General features: G+C 34.5%; 1 protein-coding gene across 1 annotated transcript in view; it reads right to left on the bottom strand.

The window, feature by feature from the left end:
- Nucleotides 1–1,562: 1,562 nt before the first annotated feature.
- Nucleotides 1,563–23,113, bottom strand: part of LOC127174522 (uncharacterized) — a 35,240-nt gene continuing 13,689 nt past the window's right edge. Inside the window, exons 23-32 of the mRNA XM_051124987.1 lie at nt 8,168–8,246; nt 8,002–8,052; nt 7,318–7,686; nt 6,758–6,891; nt 6,390–6,668; nt 6,099–6,194; nt 5,833–5,983; nt 5,632–5,714; nt 5,363–5,539; nt 1,563–3,939 (exon numbers count right to left, since the gene is read on the bottom strand). Of these exons, the coding sequence (XP_050980944.1) occupies nt 5,459–5,539; nt 5,632–5,714; nt 5,833–5,983; nt 6,099–6,194; nt 6,390–6,668; nt 6,758–6,891; nt 7,318–7,686; nt 8,002–8,052; nt 8,168–8,246 (1,323 nt within the window). The 3' untranslated portion in view covers nt 1,563–3,939; nt 5,363–5,458. The remainder of the gene's footprint in view (nt 3,940–5,362; nt 5,540–5,631; nt 5,715–5,832; nt 5,984–6,098; nt 6,195–6,389; nt 6,669–6,757; nt 6,892–7,317; nt 7,687–8,001; nt 8,053–8,167; nt 8,247–23,113) is intronic.

Raw genomic sequence — 23,113 nt, 5'->3', positions numbered from 1 at the left:
TGGAGAGGAGAGAGAGTGATAGAGCCAGTTCAATGAATGGGGATTATTAGGAGGCCATGATTGACAAAGGCCAGAGGAGGGAATTTGGCCAGGACACCAGGGATACACCCATACTCTTTACAAGAAGTGCCAAGGGATTTTTAATGACCACAGAGAGTCAGGACCTCAGTTTAACGTCTCATCCAAAGGACAGTGCTTTTTACAGTATAGTGTCCCCATCACTATACTGGGGCATTAGGACCCACATAGACCACAGGGTGAGCACCCCCTGCTGGCCTCACTAACATCTTTTCCAACAGCACCCTAGTTTTCCCAGGAGGTGATCCATCCAGGTACTGACCAGGCTCAGCCCTGCTTAGCTTCAAGTGGGCAACCAGTCTTGGGCTGCAGGGTGATATCTGTGGCATATGGTGAGCTTTAACTTCTTTAACTGATCATCCTGAGTCGGGGGTGTAAAATACTAGAGAAATTTTACTTTATTACTCAAGTTCATTTTAAACTGACTACTTGTACTTTCACTTGATTATATTTCAAAAGAAAAAAAAAAAAAGTACTTTTTACTCCCTACAATTTGATTTCAACTTTCATTCATCAGGGGTATTTCTGACTTCAGATATTCACTATGCGTATCAGGTCTGTGAAGTCCAAAGATCAACTTATAATTGCGGTGATAATGATGTGAATGTATAGCATTAATTTAAAGGTCAGTAATTACCTGTCCATGTTGATGTTGTTGTAATGCCTATTAAAGAAAAATGAACATTCAATTATAAAACAGTCCCAAGGTACATGTTGCACAGGTGTATGATGAATCTTAGAGCACTTAAGGTTTTACTTTGTAAATTAGTGTATGAAAACGTATGTCTTGCCAGGCAGATCAGAGCTACTATTAATATGCACAGGAGATTCATTCTGACTGGATCTCTTCCAAAATCATGTTTACTTTTACAAAAATGCTGAAAATTATTCACAAATGAAGTCTGTTATGAAGTTAGTGCAGATGTTATTAATGGAGATGTCGTAAAGAGTTAAAGAGAAAGAGATATGATTACATTCAGTAACACACATTTGTACAGGCCTATTCATGTTGTCTTTGCCACATTAAGATTTTTAATCAAACAGATAGTATTCAAAGCCTTACTGAGTGACAGGACTGATATAAACAGCAGATATTGTGAAACTGGAGACAATCTCATGATGATGACGTCAGCGATAAAACCAGTTCTTCTGTAATGAGATAGCTTTAAAGCATCATGCATTATTATGAATAAAGTTAAAAAGGCTCTTAATTAAATAATTATTAGCAATCAGATCATTCAAATCTTCATCTTTGTGGTCAGTATAGTTCTTAATTAAGAAATTAATCATTTTTATTCAGGAAGGACTCATTAAATTGATATAGAAGTAACAGTAAAGACTGTTACATTGTAAAAAAAAAAAAAAATCTGTTTCAAATACGTTTTCAATTTGTTCATCAAAGAAACTTGGAGACAATAATAATATGAAATATTTTTGAGCAGCAAATCAGCATATTAGAATGATTTCTAAAGGATCATGTGACAATGAAGACTGGAATAATGACGCTGAAAATTCAGCATTAATCACAAGAATAAATTACATTTTAAAATATATTTGAATAGAAAACAGGGTGACACTTCATTTTAATGCACCCTTTTGAACATTTTGTTGACAATAAGTAATGTCGCACCTACATATCAACTAACTCTCATTAGAGTATTAGTAGCCTGTTTGCTTAATATCTGCTAACTCTTTATTGTGATGGTCTCCCAACAGACATTCTACTGACTATAAGTAACTTTGCAACTTTGCAACATGTCAACTTATTCTAACCCTAACCCTACCAGTCTACAAATACTCTACTAACACTCTAATGAGAGTTAGTAGACATGTAGATGCAATGTTACGTATAGTCAACAAAATCTATTAAAGAGACCATCAAAATAAAGTGAAAACAAAAACAATTATTTTAAATTACACCTATATGGACTTGGCAGTAGAATTATTTCATTCTGAGTTTTATATACACTACCAGTCAAAAGACTCTTCTGCTCACCAAGCCTGCATTTATTTGATCCAAAGTACAGCAAAAACAGTAAAAGTCTGAAATATTTGTACTACTTAATATAACTGTTTTCTATTTGAATATATTTTAAAATGTAATTTATTCCTTTGATTTCAATGCTGAATATTTAGCATCATTACTCCAGTGTACTTTGGATCAAATAAATCCAAAGCAGAAGAGACTTCTTTAAAAACATTAAAATTCTTACTGTTTAAAAACTTTTGATTAGCAGTGCATAAAGATAAATATTTATTGAACAGTAATGTTTTATATTGTATTGTGGTTTTATAAAATCATAAACAGTTTTTTGTTTGCCATATTGTTTACATCGTGTCATCTCAACTGTAGCTTAACAATATAGAGAAAGATTTGACTTACCTCAGACAGCTTCTAACAGGCTCTCGTACCTACTGTGTGTTAGCAGGAACTTTGCATTTAATTTTTAAATGTGTCCCAGACCTGTGTTTATAAGAAACATTCTGCTGAAATGAAAGGAATTTTTCCTCTGACATTTAGATCTTAAGATTACAGCATGACAGGTTACGTGATGACTTTGCTTTCAAAACAGATTTGGAGAAATGTAGTATCCCATCACTTCAGGTGCCCTCATAATGGGAGTCAAAACAGCTGATTAAAAACATTAAAGCAATCCTCACGTAATCCACAGTCCACCTTGTGAAGCAAAAAGCTGCCAAAATGTCAAAAAAACAAAACAAAACAAGGATTAGATCGTCCTGTAAGTGTAACAACAACAATTATTAGGCCTTTGGCGCCCTTTGCAGGCATTTGTAATAATATTTAATGTACATAAATTGTTTTTTTCGTATTAGCCCACATTATGTATTTTAACAGTGTTATTTAATGAAACTATATTTTTTAATTAACCGATCATTATTGCCTCACTGTTTTTATATAGGTTAATGCATTTTAAGCCATGGAAACTAACTAGTAAGGCAGGTGCATTGGTGGTAAAATTATTACCGACATTAAAACACGTTATTAACGTCAACAGCCAAAAACGTTTTTCAGGAATATGAACGCACCTGAAAGTGATACACTGGCATCATCTTGGCTTTTTTACGTTTTCTTTTCTCGGTGCCGGATGTAACCAAATAAAATAAAAACGTAGAACGTTTATTAGTGTAGCGGGGATTTTCACTACAACGTAGGGGTAAGATTATATTCTGCAATGTATCTTGGAAGACTAGGGAAATGACAAGATCTAGGTCTTCCACCCCTAGTACATTTAATTCCTATACTTATGTATTTAAGTATGTTTTTACCAGCCTTGCTTAATATGCCACTGTCTTTTGCAGTAGCGACTGATGAGGATTGAGGCTCTGGGATTTAATAACATACACGGTAGCTCCCTGAATAAAAAGTAATATTAACCCTTCTTTCCCTCTATCAGCCCACAAGACAGGAGGAATGCCCCTACTCCAAGATAACAGAAGTTTCGGTTTATTTTTAGTGTTGGTAGGCACAAAGAAAACACAAGAATAACAGGGAATAAAGAAACACAAATAAACTCTTCACATGTGAATTGACCAATGGAAATGTAAAAAAAAAAAAATAATTTATACTTGTTTACACTTGTGTTCAGAGTCTCTTTGTTTACTGCTATAATCTCGACAACAATCAGAATCAAGGAAACTGTTCCCTCATACCAACAGTTCGTAGTAAATTTTTACACTTCAGGTCACAGTCGGTTTATATGTAAATCAACATACCTGAATAAGGGTCATAACCCAATAGTACACTTTTACCTCACGGCAGAACTGGGCTGATGTTGGAGCGTCCATTTATGGCAGGGTAATCAGTTCAACTAATGGAAACCTGTCAATATCAAGTCTTTTCTTTAAAAAACAAGAAAAAAAAAAAAAAATCAGCAAAAATCACTGTCCATGCAAATGCTTCCGGTAGACAGGATAATCTTTCAACACAAGAAAGACAGGTTTGTTCACAAGCAAGCTCTGTTCCTGATTCAGAAAGTCTATTCAAGCGTCATCTACTGCATACTGTTTAAACTGACTTAAATTTAAAAAGAAAGTTTGCAATAAAATCTACTAGAATTTACATCTGAGCTTTTCTTAAGTGAGCTCAGAAGGATCCACAGTACTATACACTTACTTATTACCACTACAAATATTTGTTGCATAACATGGATTTAACGTCCCAATTCCTGTTACTGTTTGTGCAGCTCTAACTGATAACTAAAACCAGGAAAGTGTGACCGAAAGACTGATTGCATTTTGTCCTACAAAATTTGTAGTTGACAGATACGGTAACCGGCATACAAAAATAGTTTAAAAAGTCAGTATGTTTATGTACTATAGCTTTATAGTTAAGCTGTGTAACAATACTGTAAATTTGTGTACTGTAAACTGAACTGGTCCCACGATTGAGTCTTGTTTCTCCCAAGGTATTTTTCTGCATTTTAGTCAACTGATAGTGTTTGGTTTTTTTTTTTTTTAACACCTTGGGCTTTAAAAGACACTTGATAATCATTGTTTATTAGTTTTGACGGCACTGACACTGACATGTTGGATGAGAACCAAACTTGAACTGAATTGAGCTGAATAATGACACTGTTGTCATTCTGTAAACCCACTTTATAGCTGAATTTGCTGCATAATTAACTAATTTTGCAACATCAAACTGATTTAAGATGAATAGCCAAACTGCTTCCTTCTGCAGAGCTGCTTATAACTGATAATATTTCATAATTGATGAACTTTACAGTTACTGCACTGAACTAAATTGACACTGAACTGAATTGTGCTACACAAAGAAACTACTGTCTTGTTAGAGCTGAAAAAACAGCACAAGTTTACATCATTTATTCTGCTGTGCAATGTGCTATAGTAATAAGGGCAACTTGACTTATAGTCAAACAATATTATTTTTATCAAGCCACAAATTTAAATGCCCATATGCTTCAGTGATTTTATGGATGGAATAAAGCAGGAAGAATCATGCGCTGAGACAGAAAATGAAATTCATTTGGCAGACACTTATTCAAAGCAACATACACTGCATTTACAGTATACTGTACATTATACTAGTCAAATTTTTGTATCCTTATATTGTCCTAAAGAAGGTGAATGAGAAAAATAGTTTTACTTTTAGTAAACATCTAGTTTAATTTTCTGCAGTTGAAATTTGATACACACAGCATGGCAAAGGAAAAATACAGGATTAATGATGATTACTAATGGACCTCTTCTATGATTCCTTTATGCTAGTTTGTGTCCTTTGTAATCTTTTAAATGAAACCACCTTAATGAAAAACTGAAGCTTTTGCATCATCAGTCATCAGGGATATTTGCTGTAAGATGCTAAATGAACTAGTTTTTACTTATATCCAGAAGGAGATTACGGCTTTATCTTTTGCAGCTTTCTTAACTGTAGCTCAGTGCTGTTAGGCAGACCGTATTTGACCAGCTCCTGTTTTATCTGAAAAACAGATAGACAAACAGATCTAACTTTCCATGAATCATGTATTAGCACTGTATTTAGTATAAACATTTGTAGTAAGTGTGACAAACTCGCTGTAAAACCATTTCAAAGGTTCCACTCTGTGTTAGGTCTGAATATGAGGAAAGTCTTATCCAAAATCCAACTACACTGTCTAAAAGAGAAAAAAACACACAAAACCTAAAATGCTGACACTGATCATACAAAAACTTTATATGGGGGTTACATGATTTTTTTTTTTTCAAAACATCATCTATAGATAAGACTTTTACATTTCAAGATTCTTGGTCTGCTGTCCACCCTGAAGGCCCATCGACCGGGAACATTGACATTACTGGAGTTTCTGAGGTTTGAGATGAAGCTCCCATTAACTGATTCAGGAATCACAAAGTAGTGTGTGGAGTTTATTGTGTCATAACCAGCCTGAAAGTGTGTAAAAACATAATTCATATAAACAGTATTTATAGAGTACATATACTTTTGTACAATAGTGAATAGTAACATTTTGCTCTCACTACAGAAAGCAAGTTTCTTTTACCTCCACTGGATGTCCAGTTACAGCAATGTCACCATAATTCATCAGAATAAAAGAATAGTTACTGCCTGAAATTAAAACCACTTGAAATGATGTTTCCTGCAAAAATTGAAAAAATATAATCACATTCACTGTTCTGATTTCTTTAATATAAAAATACATTTTGTATGACTGAATATTATTTGTATGAGCATTACTGACTGACCTACCTTATTTTTACTTTTTTAATTTATTATTTTCTCTGTCACTGTCTTTGTTTAATGTATTCAATAAAGTATACATTTACAAACTTACTGTGTTGGTGAAACTGTAGTAAGCCACTTTATTCCACGTTGCAACAAAGACCCAAGAAGCGGTGAAGGTCAGATTTGGGAAATGTGTGTTTATATCCTGAGTGGCGCGTGTGAGAACATTTCCACTGGTGTACTGATTATATGAAACAACACCTTTCACACTGTTGTCAAGGTTTGTCCAGAGACCAGCAATTATATCTTGGCTTCTATTAGCGGGAAATGAGTAGGGAGTATATGCTGATGAAGGCTGGTTAAATGTGAGATGTCCATTATTATTCACCTGAAACATGAGAAATATCACTTATATATAATATTTAGCATTCACTACTCCCGTTTAGACCTAGAATGAAGATGGAATCAAATTCTTACATAAATCTGCTCGTATGTGCGACCAAAGAAAAGAAATGGACTCAACAGCTGAATAGCAGAGGAGTTTCCATCATCAGCAGCAGGATTGTTTGTGTCTCCCACTGTTGAGCCGAATGAGTAGAGTATTCCTTGTCCTGTAAGGTGAATGGAGAAAAAAAAAAAAACATATGTTGTTTACATTTCTGTTTACTGGTGTTTATATTTCACATAGATTTACGTAGCCCATGTTTAAATCTTATTAGTAGCAGTACCATGATGAGGTGAAGGTGATTTTACACCAAATATGTACATCGCCGTTTTACCTTTTTTTTTTGTAAAGGGTGTTTGACCTTTGTACATTCACTTTGTAAACACAGGGTCAATACTTAAGATTTAATTTGCCTTGTAATGAGTGCACCTTTTGTAAAGCAGACACGGGCCCTATCATGCACCCAGCACAATGTGGCACCTGGCGCGATGTAAGTATGTATTGCTAGTTTCAGCCCGACGCAGTTATCATTTTCATGTCCTGCAAACTCATAGATGTAACACATACATGGGTGAATGCAAAATGTCCTTACCTGCACAATATGACAAACAGGAAACTGGCTTCACAAACTCATAGACATAATAACCTCCTGGACAGGCTTTGACTCTAATGGCTTTGGATGGGAATAAGCAGCAGCCATACATGTGGCTACCGCAGACACTACGGGTCACCACTCTATCCTCAACCGTTGGATGTCTTCCATTCAGCCACATCGGAATATAAGTGCCACAACTTTTCCAATCAACACACGTTTCTGGCATCTGAGCACTCTGACCATAAATGAAGAGACGATACCAGCCGGCCCAGCTGCTGCGATCAGCATCACACATTAGTTGGGAAGAATATCGATTGTCTGGGGATCTCCAAGGTTCATCCAACACAGTGTAGCTGTGGCAGGGGTCTGTGAAAACACACACACACAAATAAATGAATAAATGAAAAATCAATACGAAAAATAAATAGTACAAATAATTTCAATAAAAATAAACTGAAATTACTATTCATATTATACACTTGTATATTCTTTTTCCAGAATTAATGTAATCTTGTTGTAAACATGTTTTTTTTTTTACATTAGATCCTCATTAGATATCGTGATACAGCATTTCAGCAAGTCTCCAAAACTACGATCAAATGGCACCTACATAACTTGGGTGAGTTGCTATAAAATAAACCTACAAACTATAAACTCAAGCACATGTTTGCCAAACATTACCAGATGTTGTTGCAGATGTTGGTGTTGTAGGTGTTGTTGTTTGTGCCCTGGCTGTTAAAAAGAAAGAGATAATTGAATTCAGAAAAAAAAAAAAAAAAAAAATCAGAAATGTGTGTATTTTAAAAACACATTAACGCTGAAATCCAAACAGTAATCAAAGCCTTACTGAGTGACAGGAGTGATATGAACACCAGCAGATGTTGTGAAACCAGAGACAGTCTCATGATGATGAAGTCAAAGTTAAGCTAGAATGTAGGAGTTCTTCTTCTGTCATTGGAGAGTGTTAATGCATCAGTCATTATTATAAATGCAGTTAACTCCACTATAGAATATCTATGAATAAACATAGATTTTTAGAAATCAGATAATTTCAAGTCATTTACAGCCATTCAAAATCAGATCATTCTTTATTAAACACTGTACACTATTGTAAATGTGCATCTTAATTTGCACCACAATGTGTAAAGTAACATATACTATAGCAAGGGAGGCAATATTATTATTTTTTTTTTTTAATTCATGAATTCAAAAAGCTGTACACAACCTTTTCTAAAGTTACTTTAAAATGTGCAATAAATATCTTTCAGCTCAGAGTTTATGTATATCCACAATCATGAACTTTATACCAGCTTTAATTCAATATGAAGTGTATGAAGTGTCACTTTTCATTCCACCAGTCAAATAATCCATTCGCTTGAGTTCCAAGGATCTGGTGGACACTGTAATAACATCCTTCATAACAGTAAATGCCAACTTTGAGTGATTGTTTTGTAAAACTACATGTTCTGCTAATTGTAGGGTGAAATTATCATTTTATCCAACAAGGACACATTTAAATGATCGAAAGTAACAGTAGATACATTTATAATACTACAAAGAAATTTATATATATACAGTATATACAGGGGTTGGACAGTGAAACTGAAACACCTGGGTTTAGACCACAATTAGTATGGTGTTTGGCCTCCTTTTGCAGCCAATACAGCATTATTTCATCTTGGGAATGACAAATACAAGTCCTGCACAGTAGCCAGAAGGATTTTGAGCCATTCCTTTCGCAGAACAGTGGCCAGGTCACTATGTGATGTTGGTGTATGAAAACATTTCCTGACTCGCTCCTCCAAAACACCCCAAAGTCTCTCAATAATATTCAGATCTGGTGACTGTGCAGGCCATGGGAGATGTTTAACTTTACTTTCATGTTCATCAAATCACTCTTGTCACCAGTCTTGCTGTGTGTATTGGTGCATTATCATCCTAATACACGGCACCACCTTCAGGGTACAATGTTTGAGCTATTGGGTGCACATAGTCAACCTTCACACTCTGCTCTTATTGGTGGAATGTGCGATCAGTAAAGACTGGCCACCAGGCTGCATAAATATAGCCATGAAACCTCCAACACTATATTGGCCAGTGTTTCAGTTTCATTGTCCAACCCCTGTATATATTACAGTACAACTGTTTTCAACATTGGTAATGATTCAGCATATCATATTATGTGACACTGGAGACTGGAGTAATGATGGTAAAAAAAATTCAGCTTTGCATCACAGCAATGAATTACATTTTACAATATATTACAACAGAACACAGTTATGATGCGTACATGTAGGTGCTAATTAAAAGGAACTTTATTACATTGTGTCATATCATTTTTTTTTCAGTCTATTCACCAGGTAAGGATAAATTGTCCAATTTAAGAATATAGTTTATAGAGATTTACAATAAATAGAAAGATTTTACTTATACCTCAGACCGTTTCTTCTAAACTGCTCTTGTACCGAATGTGGTTTAGCAGGAAGTTTCATTGGTTTTAAATGTGTCCCGGGATATAGAGGAAATATCTCCTGGAATGAAGAGAAATATGCTGTCAGTTATACATCTGTTTTTAAGTGGTCACAACTTCAGTGGAATTAATACAGTTCTAAATTTCATATAATGACATATTAAATTAAATTTTCAGAAATGTTGATTAAAATATATATTTTTTCTTCCATCACACTGTTTTGCTGTAATTAATAAGTAATTCTGACATATCTAATTTCTCAAATTTTAATCAATTAAAAAGGGGTACATGCAGTAAAAACATTTTAATAACACAGTAACTTCGGAAACGTGTGTGTCTGTATTTGTAGTCATTTATAGTTTGTGTTTGTATTCATTCATTCAAAGGCAGAAAGACAGAAAAGACAGAGAAGTTTTCACGGTCTGAAAATGATGTTCAATGAATACTGTTTAACATTTAAAACAAAGATACAGAATACTTTATACACATTAAATTGTTTGTTAAATGTGACCATGTTTATGTACAGTACAGTATATGTGTTTCCAGTATAACAAACTATTTTATTGTTTTAATTTAATTAAATAATTACATTAATTTAAAAATATCAAAATACAAAAAAAATACAATTAAATAAAATGTCATTAAATGTTGTATATTGCTATTATCATTAACTTTTAAAAGACCATTGTGACGATGATTCTAAAAATATTTAATCTTGTGCATGTATGTGAATTTTTCTGTGGCCATTTTTTTTTTTTCTTTAAACAAAATTGTATGCACTGTAAAATAAACATTCTAATTTGTTCTCATTATAAGCAGAGAAAATGGTTGTTAAAAACGTTTTAGCCAAAGCTACTGAATGGAAAACAGAATTAAGCAGCTGTATTCAAAGAAACAGGAGCTGAAACCACAGAGCATGCAAACAATGAGGATGAAACTTTAAAAAAATACAGATACTTCCCTAGAACATATACACGTATACATTTTTTAAATATATATGTAAAAATGCATTTATGCCTTTAGTCCACATTTTTACGTGTGTTCACATGTGATCACATATTCAGGTCAATGATTAGTGTTCATCAGTACTAAAGAAATTATATATTTTTTTTTACAACCTCAATCCCAAAAAGTTGGGACGCTGTGTAAAATGCAAATAAAAACAGAATTCAATGATTAATTCGGAAATTGTTCCATTAGACACAGTTTGGTGAACCTCTGCCTCTCTAAGTCTTACAATCATGTTACTGACCTGTTGCCAGTTAAACAGTTTAGTTACAAAATGTTCCTTCAGCTGTTTTTTTTTTTTTTTTTTTTTTTAAGTAACATTTACTTTTGTTGACCCCATCCCAAATTTTTGAGATGTGTTGCCACCATCAAATTCAAAATAACTTTATTTTTTCCCTTAAAATTGTACATTTTCTTACTTTAAACAATTAAAGTTTTCAATGTTATATTGTGAATAAAATGTGTGTTCATGAAATTTGCAAATCATTGAATTCTGTTTTTACTGACATTTTCAAAGCATCCCAGCTTTTAGGAATGGGGCTGTAGATTCTCTAATGAAACGTGTGAGGGTGATAATAATTAATCTCAGGATGGATGCATTACTGCTGTGCTACCAAAAATCTCTCACCTCTCACATTCTAACACAAACACATCACTCAGCAGTAAAACCAGAAAGAATTCAGAAAGACCACAGAAACAGGAAAAGTTAAATTGACTTAAATAAAAAAAAGCTTAGAAAGAGTACACTTATTTATTAGCACTACAAATATTAGCTGCATAACATGGATTTAACAACCCCATTCCAGTTACTGTTTGTACGTCTCTAATTGATAACAAAAAACAGGAATGTGTGACCGAAAGACTGATTGCATTTTGTCTTACAAAATTTGTATTTGACAGATACAGTAACCAGCATACAAAAATAGTTTAAAAAGTCAGCAAAAGTCACAAAACTACTGTCTTAGAGCGGGAAAAAAAACAGCGTAAGTTTACATCATTTATTTATCTATATTCTGTACAATGTGCTATAGTAATAAGGGCAACTTGACTTACAGTCAAACAATATTATTTTTATTAAGCCACAAATTTAAATGTCCAGATGCTTCAGTGATTTTACAGACAGAATAAAGCAGGAAGAATCGTGCACTGAGATTCAAAGATGCACACTTATTCAAAGCGACTATATATATATATATATATATTTGAAATAAATGTTTCCAATTTTCTGTTTATCAAAGAATCTTGGAGACCATAATAATATGAAGTATTTTTGAGCAGCAAATCAGTAAAATGATTTTTAAAACATCATTTGACACTGAAGACTGGAGTACTGATGCTGAAATTTTCAACTTTAATCAAAGGAATAAATTACATTTTAAAATATATTTAAATAGAAAACAGTAAATTTAAATTACATCTATATGACTTGGCAAAAAAAATACAGCTAAACATTTATTGAACAGTAATGTTTTATATTGTATTTTTGTTGTTGTTGTTTGCCATTATGTTTACTCTGTGTCATCTCAACTTATAAAATTGTAAAAATTAAAATGGCTATTATGTTTATTTCAATCCATTACATGGGTAAAATTAAAATATAAAATCTAGAATAAATCCTATGTATCTTAACAATATAGAGAAAGATTTGACTTACCTCAGACAGCTTCTGACAGGCTTTCCTACCTACAGTGTGTTAGCAGGAAGATTGCATTAGTTTTAAATGTGTCCCAGACCTGTTTATGAGGTAACATCTGCTGGAATGGAAGAGGTATGTTGTAATGTTGTAATCTTCATTTTTCATCTGACCTTTAGCTTTTAAGATTATAGCAGATTATAGTGAACTTATGTGACACTTTTACACAAGTAAACCAGAAGATATTTTGAGATCACTTGCTCACCAGTGGATACTTTGCAGTGAATGGGTGCCGTCAGCTGATTAAAAACATTACAATAATCCACACGTAATCTACAGTCCATCTTGTGAAGCAAAAATCTGCGTGTTTGTAAGAAATAAATCCTTCAAACCATTTACTTCCAGCAAAATTATGAGCCCCCTTCCATGAAATTGTTTCCTTAAGCTTAAGTTCTGAACTGCAAAATGGAAAACAGAGTGAAGTAGCTGTATTCAAGTAACAGCAGCTGAAACCACCAAGCATGCACAGAATGAGGATACAACAGAAACAAATGTTCACCAGGTGAATGTAGGTACTTTCCCTGAACAAATATCATATCAACATCAAATAAAAATGTAAACTTCTGGAATATATATTTTTTACCATTGTGTTTGAAAAATTCTAGATAAAGAGATGACTGAGTAGATCCAACATAATGCAAATAAGCCATTTTAAATTTCCAACATTTCCTGCATAAATATAAAAAGCATTTCCTGAACATTTGCCAGTTTTATTTACACTGTTATTGATTTTACTGTCATGTTTAATAACTTGCTATCTTAATGATATCAGGGTGACTTTGTTCCTTTAACTTGTAATCTGCTGCCATCATTTTGTATTACTTGGCTGAGCAATTGTTTAAACATGCTATTAATTACTTGTAATTTTACATGCACATAATAACATTACATGTAATTTTAATAAAATATTTTTTTTTTATCATATCACTGATGTTGCCATTTTAATAAAATCAAATTCAGACAGACTGGCACATAAAAGGCTGAGATTCAGTTTTCTCCATTGAAGCATTTTCATTGTTTTAGATTTAGACAAATAAGTCATAAGTTACAGTTTGACAAAACAGTAAGACAACCAATCATTTCTTTTTACATTTTAATTTTTGACTATTCAAAACCGCTTTCTAAAAGCACAGCAAAAATTGCAATTTTAGTTTCAGACACATGTGCCTGTATTTTTTTTCAACATGCATTTTTAACACGGTGTGCACGAGCCCCTGCCCCTTTATTTCTTGACGCTGAAGTTATTCTGACCACACACACACACACACACACACATATATATATATATATGGAAAGATAAAACTTACAATAAACACTGCAATATGCTTTAAATGAAGTCAACAGTCTTATCTCTTAATTATCTTTGATAATTAAAATGACATACTGAAAATAAATTTTGTGTCTTAAAATGGCTCAAACATAACTGTCTTTGGTACACTGCAGTTTTAATATTAATACATCTATCCTTGAATGTTATTGTTGTACAGTAGCGCCATATTTCATTTTTGACAGAAATAGAAACAAGGCTGTGAAGGATAGAAGTGCATTCAATACACTGTTGTGAAAGTTGTGAAAATTATGTGATTTTGAAAGAAAGACTGCATCAAAATCAGCACTGATCAGTAAATATATAAATATATATTTATATACCGCTTTCAACAATACAGAATTGCAACAAAGCAGCTGTACAGTATTATATAGTGCATCAATAATGCAAAAGGGCAACAGTTAACAATTTTCAGTTAAAGGCAGTTCATCATTAAATTCAATGATGTCATCATCCAGCTCAGTTGGGTTCAAGTAGTATACGATCTCGTTTAAAAATTAAGTGTCCCGAACTAACCAAGCCAGAGGCGACAGTGGCAAGAAAACAAAAATTAATTTGTGACAGAATGGAAAAAAAAAACCTTAAGAGAAACCAGGCTCAGTCTGGGGGGCAGTTCTCCTCTGGCCAGACGCAGAGGACTCATCTGGTTCCTGTGGTCTTGTGCCAATGGCCGTCTCAGCGACGAGGTCTTCACTGGGGATCCATCTCTGGGGCTCATCTAGTTGACGTGGTCTCCGCTGACATTCAGGGCTGTAGAGGTCCTCTCTAGGTGCTGATTCACCATCTGGGCTGGGTACAGACTGGATCTGGTGGTTAAGGTGACCTCGGAATAAGAAAGAAACAGACTATTAGCATAGAAGCCATTCTTCTTACGATGCACTGAGTACATCGGGTGTTATGGGAAGTGTTCCCAGTTCCGGCTGACCTAATTAATGCAGCCTAACAATCCTTTAATGGATTTGAATTACAGAAATGTGTTAATGTGTTATGTGTAAGCCAGGTTAAAGAGATGGGTCTTTAATCTAGATTTAAACTGACAGAGTGTGTCTGCGTCCCGAACAGTATTAGGTAGATTGTTCCAGAGTTTGGGCGCTAAATAAGAAAATGATCTGCCGCCTATGGTTGATTTTGATATTCTAGGTATTATCAAATTGCCAGAGTTTTGACAATGCAGCGAACGTGAGGGACTATAATGTGATAAGAGCTAGCTCAGGTACTGAGGAGCTAAACCATTCAGGGCTTTATAAGTAATTAGCAAGATTTTAAAATCTATACGATGTTTATTAGGTGCAGTGTTGACAGAACCGGGCTAATACGGTCATACTTTCTGGTTCTAGTAAGAACTCTAGCTCCTGCATTTTGGACCAGCTGGAGTTTGTTTATTAAGCGAGCAGAACAACCACCCAATAAAGCATTACAATAATCTAACCTTGAGGCCATAAACGCATGAATTAACGTTTCGGCCATTGACATTGAGAACATAGGTCATAATTTAGATGTATTTTTGAGATGGAGAAATGCAGTTTTGCAAATGGTAGAGATGTGGCTTTCGAAGGAAAGATTGCTATCAAGTAGCACACCTAGGTTCCTAACTGATGACAAAGAATTGACAGAACAGCCATCAAGTATTACACAAGTGAGGATAATTGTGAGGATAATACCGTTTCTAATATCTTTGACAGAAAAGGGATATTCGAGATTGGTCTGTAATTAATTAATTTGTTGGGGTCAAGTTGTTTTTTGATTTCTATGACATCTGGAAGCAAGTCTTTTAGTAGCCTAGATGGAATAGGGTCTAGAATACAAGTTGTTGGTTTAGATGAGTAGAATTGTTTCCCAGGAGATATATAGCGCACTATCTGATGCGATACTGTAATTGACGGCTGCATGGTGTCAATTTTGTCTCTAATAGTATCGATCTTGGAAGTAAAGCAGTTCATAAAGTCATTACTGCTCTACTGAGGGGAACAGTCAACGCCTGTTGGTTCTTTATTTTTTGTTAACTTACCCACTGTATTGAATAAATACCTAGGGTTATGTTTGTTTTCTTCTAAAAGAGTCGAAAAGTAATCAGATCTTGCAGTTTTTAACGCTTTTCTATACGATAGGGTACATTCACACCAGGCATGAATAGCTGGTCCACCAGCTAGACCAGCACTATACTAGCATAAACCAGCCTGGTCCAGCACCACACCAACACTAATCAGCATGGGCGACATTTGACTCTTGAGTCGGGGGACCAAAGCTGTCAATACAGCGCAGGCAAGAATGATTTAAAGAGGCTGCCAATGTTTACTAAACTGTGGACGAGCTTTTGACGGGCCCCGACTTTTTTTTATGCCCCTAGGGCCTAGGGTCATAGTTCAGACGCAGGACGGGCTTCTTATTTTTAGACATTTAGACATCCATTTTAGACAATGTTTAGTGTCTCCGTCAGCAGCAGCAGCGAACGTGCCTTCAGCGCAGTTGGAGTTCCGCGTTCAAGTGCACGCAATAGGCTAAAGCTTGCTACAAAGCACCAGCAAAAGCTATTACCATGAATGTGTCGGGGGGAAATAGTAAGGAGATTTTTGAATAATTTATTAATAAACTAGTGTTTTCTGAGTCAGTGTCGCAAGGATGAATTTGCCGATTCTGACTCGCCATCTCCTCTTTGGATGCGCCTTTAGAGAGAAATGCATCGGACAAGGGCTGGTGTTATGCCAAATTCTGACCCCCACCAGATTACTACCCCCCTAGTATTGGTAGGTTTAACTTTAGATGTGGGGGAGAGGCTAGGATTAGGGGTGGGGTTAGGATAAGGCAAATCAGGTAGCGATTTCACCGAGAGGGGTGTAATAATTTGGCAGGGGTCGAAAATGGGCACAATACCGGGGGGCGAAGAACGAATCCAGCATAAATATGCAGATGTCATCCCGAAACATTGCACAGTATATAACGAAAGTTTCATACAAATTCTGAATGGATTATAGCCTAGACACAATTTACACCAATGTCTCTGGAATGTCTCTTACAAAAAATAACTCAAGGACATCAAATCTTACTGGAGTGATTTAAAGCTGCAGAAACAGAAAAAAATCCACTATCAAATTCCAGGTCTTTAGTTTAACTCTACTATGTGGTTACAATAAGCATATTGTGTAAATACATGTGTTACACTGTATGCTATATTATAAATATGCATGTCAGTGTATATAGTAACATATACCATTATAATTAGGGATACAAGGTATACCAGCATGGTTTTAAATGTATTTATTTTCCTTTTATCCACATTCAAGCACTTAACTCAAGCTTAAAGTACTCACCCTTTAAAAATGAGTTTATAAACAATAAAGTAATGCACATTCTCCATATGCTTTTCATTTATAATAATAGTATCGAGTGAGTGACAAAATGTTACTAGTGCAAAATTTTAATATATGACCACTTTATTTATGTCAAAAATCAGCCGTGAAATGGACAGCCCAATTTGTGAACGAATCATTCATTAACAGAATTATCTCAAAAGAAAAATTAAATCACCTTAGGGTAGGTCACGATTTCTTCAGTTTAAAATAATGATAAATTGTATGTTTTATACAATTTTGTGGAGTAGAAATTAAGATATTTTGCTTTGGGAATAAAAGATACCAAATTATTATGTAATGCCTGAAGCCTATGCTCTTGCACCTGCTGTGGGTTAGCAGGAAGTTTGCAGAGGTTTTTAATCTGTCCCTGCCTTTGTTCAAGGGCAGAATAGAATATCCCCTGGAATGAAATAATTGAATGTATTTATTTATTTGTTTAATTGGAACACCACCAGTAACCTACAAAATAGAAAAGTGTTTCTCTTCAGATATGATCTTACATTTAGATTTTAGATTGGATCAAGTGTCTGTCACAAGGTCAAGTGTCTGTACACACATTCGTTCAGTGAGCTCAGAAAGAACAGCAGTGGCAGTGTAGTACTGTCACATATTTATTAGTCAAATGATATTAGCTTACTATTTAATGCACATTGATTCAGTGGTGCGGATATATGACAAAAAATCTTTCATTTAAATCTGTCATTGATTTGGCAGTGATACATCATACAAATAGTACACTTGTCACAAAACCAAATAGTTATAATTCAAACAAGCCTAACCTACTAATCCTCCATGAATTCTACCATATATAGAATTTATAATTCCAATGTACAAATCTCAGCTCCTTGATTGTTTGTGTTGTCACAGAATGAAAACTTAATAGTGTTCATCACAGCTTTATCACATCTGTCAACAGCTTGTTGTTTTTCCAGACTGTAACACTGAGGCATATGACTCATATGAGAATGCATAAAGACAATTTGAGGAAGAAAAATGCAGGAAATACTTTTTTGAACCGTGGTAAAAATGAGTGTAACAGAAGGCCTTAAATGGCTTGTAATGTTGATTTTATTAAATGGTAGCCACAGCATACACCTTTACATTTATTAAAATTAATAACATAAATTAACAATTCTTCAGCAAAGTAATATAAAGTTACGGCAATGATATTACAATGCAACTGCATTAAACATCCCCAGTGCGTGCTGGGAGAGGATCACATTCATACAAGAAGATGCTTGGAAATGTCAACTTATTTGGATTCATTTGGCAATCTCTTTATCTGGAATTATTCACACAGAATGGTAAAACATTTAACCGTTGTGTCAACATTCAGGGAAAGTACCTTCATTCACTAGGTGGATGTTTGTTTCTGTTGTATCCTCATTCTGTTCATGCTTGGTGGTTTCAACAGAGGGCTGGGCAATCATATCTTTTTTTTTTTTTTTTTTTTTTACTGAATTGTGATATACAGTATATACAGTCATGTGAAAAAGTTAGGACACCCTATTGAATTCCATGGTTTTCTGTATCAGGACTTAATAAAAAAAATGATCTGGTCCTTGGCAGGTCTTAAAATTTGGAAAATAATCCTCAGATAAACATCATCACATGACACATCACACTGTGTCATTATTTATTTAACAAAAATAAAGCCAAGATGGAAAAGCCATGTGTGACAAAGTTAGGACACCCTATAATTCAACTGCCTGTAGATCCACTTTTAGCAGCAATAATTTGAAGCATTCATTTTGTGTGAATTTATCAGTCTCTCACATAATTCTGGAGGAATTTGGACTACTCTTCTTTTCAAAATTGCTCCAGTTTATTGCAGTTTGTGGGCATTTGCTTATGCACAGCTCTCACCATAGCACTTGAGACAGGATGAGCTCTGGACTTGGACTGGGCTATTGCAAACATCTTGATTCATTTCAGCCATTCTGTTGTAGATTTGCTGGTGTGCTTGGGATTATTGTCCTGTTGCATGGCCCAATTTTGGTCCAACTATAGATGTCGGACAGATGCCCTCGCATTCGACTTTAGAATACTTTGATATACAGAGGAGTTCATGGCCAGCTCAATGACTGTGAGGTGCCCAGGTCCTTTGGTTACAAAACAAGCCCAAAATGATCAGCCCTCCTCCAGCATGATTGTTTTATAGTATGAGGTGTTTGTGCTGATATGCTCTTTAGGTTTTCACCAAACTTGGTGCTGTGCATTATGGCCAAACATCTCCACTTTGGTCTTGTCTGTTCAAAGGACATTATTCTAGAAGACTTGTATTTGTACTTGTATATGTACAGATGCAACTTTGCAGACCTAAACTGTGCTGCAATGTTTATTTCTTTAGATAGAAGAGACTTTCTTCTGCCAAACCTTCCAAACATGCCATTTTTGTCCCATATTTTTCTAATGGTATTTTCATGAACTTTATCATTTAACATGTTAACTGAGCCCTGTAGAGTCTGAGGTGTAGTTCTTGCGTTGTCTTCCATTTCTCTGAGCTTTACACGGTCTGATCTTGGGGTGAATTTTCTGGGATGTCCTCTCCTGGAAGGAGAGGTGTCTGTTTTAAATGCCTTCCACTTGTGAATAAACTTCAAATTGTTTGGAAATGGCCGTATTACTCGTCTCAGATTGATGGCAGCAAGAATTGCTTCTCTAAGGTGACTGCTGATGTCTTACCTCCTTGGCATTGTGTTAACACACACCTGAAGGCTCCAGACCAGCAAACTAAGCTTTTATAGAGGCGCTCAGACTTGCTGATGATCAGTTAATCAAAGGAATTTGATTATCATTGCTTGACTGTTATTTACCCTCTTAATTCCAATGTAAACAGTAAGGGTGTCCTAATTTTGTCACACATGGCTTTTCATTATGGTTTTATTTTTGTTCAGTAAATAATGACATGGTGTTGTTGTTCATCTGAGGTTTTATTTTCGAAATTCTAAGACCAGCCAAGGAACAGTTTTTTAAATGATGTCCTGATACGGAAAACCATGAAATTCAATAGGGTGTCCTAACTTTTTCACATGACTGTATATCTGTATTCTTTCTAAAATCACATTACATTCTACCATTGTAACATTACAATCTAAAAACAAAAATGATGAATAGAAACTAAAAATGAATAGAAATGGTCAAGGTTGCTTTAAATGTTAATGAGCTCTGCTCGCTCGCCCGCCCCGCCTCTCTCTTCTCTCTGTGGAGTGACAAGCCTGTTTACTTTAGCTGCATTTAGCCTTCTCTCTGTGGTTATTGACAAGCCTGTTTAGGTTTTTTTGTTTTCTTTTTCAGTTTTCGTTCTCTAATTTTGATCTATAAGAAACATCTTTACTAAGACTTTTGTATTTAGCTGTTACAAACATTAAAATAAACTGGGATAAATGTTTATAGTATAAAGTTATCTTAGAAATCAAAAAACTGATGTCTGGAAACTTTTCAGTGCAAAAGATTCTAGATAAAAAAGTTTGTCAAAAAACTGTCAAGAAAAGTTTAAAAAGAAAAGTTTGAAAATAAAAAGTTGAAAACAAAGTAAGTTTTTTAAATAGTTTAAGAAGTTTTTTTTGGATGGTTTTCAGTCTGATATATTTAGAAGTTTTAAAGTTTGAATGTAGTCTGTCAGATAAATAGATAGATAGTATTGGTCAGATTGTCAATCGACGGAAAGATAGATAGACTGATTCTAACATTATTACCAAGTTTACTAGCATGTTGTCTAGCATGTTTCTAGCATGACTAGCATTTCACAGCATGTTTTTAACATGATTAGCATGAAAAGTTTAGCATGTTCCTAGCATGATTAGCAAAGTTTGAAAAGCATGTTTCTAACATGATTTGGAAAGTTTTCAGCTAGCATGTTTTAAAGCATGAATGTAGTCATGTCACTAGCATGTTTGGTAACATGATTAGAAAGATAGATAGATGTTTCTAACATGATTAGCATGTTACTAGCATGTTTCTAGCATGATTAGCATGAAGTTTCTAGCATGTTTCTAACATGATTAGCATGTCGTTAGCATGTTCTAGCATGATTAGCATGACTAGCATGTCGATAGCATGTTTCTATCATGATTAGCATGTAGCATAGCTAGCATGTTTCTAGCATGATTAGCAAAGTTGCTAGCATGTTTCTAACATGATTAGCAAAGTTGCTAGCATGTTTCTAGCATGATTAGCATGTTGCTAGCATGTTTCTAGCATGATTAGCATGTCACTAGCATGTTTCTAGCATGATTAGCATGTCGCTAGCATGTTTCTAACATGATTAGCATGTTGCTAGCATGTTTCTAACATGATTAGCAATGTTGCTAGCATGTTTCTAGCATGATTAGCATGTCACTAGCATGTTTCTAGCATGATTAGCAAAGTTGCTAGCATGTTTCTAGCATGACTAGCATGTCGCTAGCATGTTTCTAACATGATTAGCATGTCGCTAGCATGTTTTCTAGCATGATTAGCATGTCACAGCATGTTGCTAGCATGATAGCATGTTTCTAGCATGATTAGCAAATGTCGCTAGCATGTTTCTAGCATGTTTCATAAGCATGTTTCTAACATGATTAGCATGTTGCTAGCATGTTTCTAGCATGATTAGCATGTCACTAGCATGTTTCTAACATGATTAGCAAAGTTGCTAGCAAGATGTTTCTAACATGATTAGCAGCATGTGCTAGCATGTTTCTAGCATGATTAGCATGTCGCTAGCATGTTTCTAACATGATTAGCATGTCGCATGTTTCTAGCATGTTTCTAACATGATTAGCATGTCGCTAGCATGTTTCTAGCATGATTAGCATGTCGCTAGCATGTTTCTAAGCATGATGTCGCTAGCATGACTAGCATGTTTCTAGCATGTTTCTAGCATGATTAGCATGTCGCTAGCATGTTTCTAGCATGATTAGCATGTCGCTAGCATGTTTCTAGCATGATTAGCATGTCGCTAGCATGTTTCTAGCATGACTAGCATGTCGCTAGCATGTTTCTAGCATGATTAGCATGTCACTAGCATGTTTCTAGCATGATTAGCATGTCACTAGCATGTTTCTAACATGATTAGCAAAGTTGCTAGCATGTTTTAACATGATTAGCATGACTAGCATGTCACATAGCATGTTTCTAGCATGTTTCTAGATTAGCATGTCGCTAGCATGACATAGCATGTCGCTAGCATGTTTCTAGCATGATTAGCATGTCGCTAAGCATGTTTCTAGCATGATTAGCATGTCATGTTTTTAACATGATGCATTTTAGCATTTTTTTAGCATAGCATGTCGCTAGCATGTTTTTTAGCATTATTAGCATGTCGCTAGCATGTTTCTAGCATGATTAGCATGTCGCTAGCATGTTTCTAGATAGATAGATAGATAGATAGATAGATAGATAGATAGATAGATAGATAGATAGATAGATAGATAGATAGATAGATAGATAGATAGATAAGTTTAGATGATAGATAGATAGATAGATAGATAGATAGATAGATAGATAGATAGATAGATAGATAGATAGATAGATAGATAGATAGATAGATAGATAGATAGATAGATAGATAGATAGATAGATAGATAGATAGATAGATAGATAGATAGATAGATAGATAGATAGATAGATAGATAGATAGATAGGTTAGATGATAGATAGATAGATAGATAGATAGATAGATAGATAGATAGATAGATAGATAGTTAGAGATAGAAGATAGATAGATAGATAGATAGATAGATAGATAGATAGATAGATAGATAGATAGATAAGTTTAGATAGATAGATAGATAGATAGATAGATAGATAGATAGATAGATAGATAGATAGAATGATAGATAGATAGATAGATAAGGTTAGATGATAGATAGATAGATAGATAGATAGATAGATAGATAGATAGATAGATAGATAGATAGATAGATAGATAGATAGATAGGTTAGATGATAGATAGATAGAT

Source organism: Labeo rohita, chromosome 12 (genome assembly GCF_022985175.1).
Source record: "Labeo rohita strain BAU-BD-2019 chromosome 12, IGBB_LRoh.1.0, whole genome shotgun sequence".
In the NCBI taxonomy this organism is placed as follows: Eukaryota; Metazoa; Chordata; class Actinopteri; order Cypriniformes; family Cyprinidae; genus Labeo; species Labeo rohita.
Note: the sequence above shows the minus strand (reverse complement) of the source record. Positions and strands in the feature narration are given on the sequence as shown.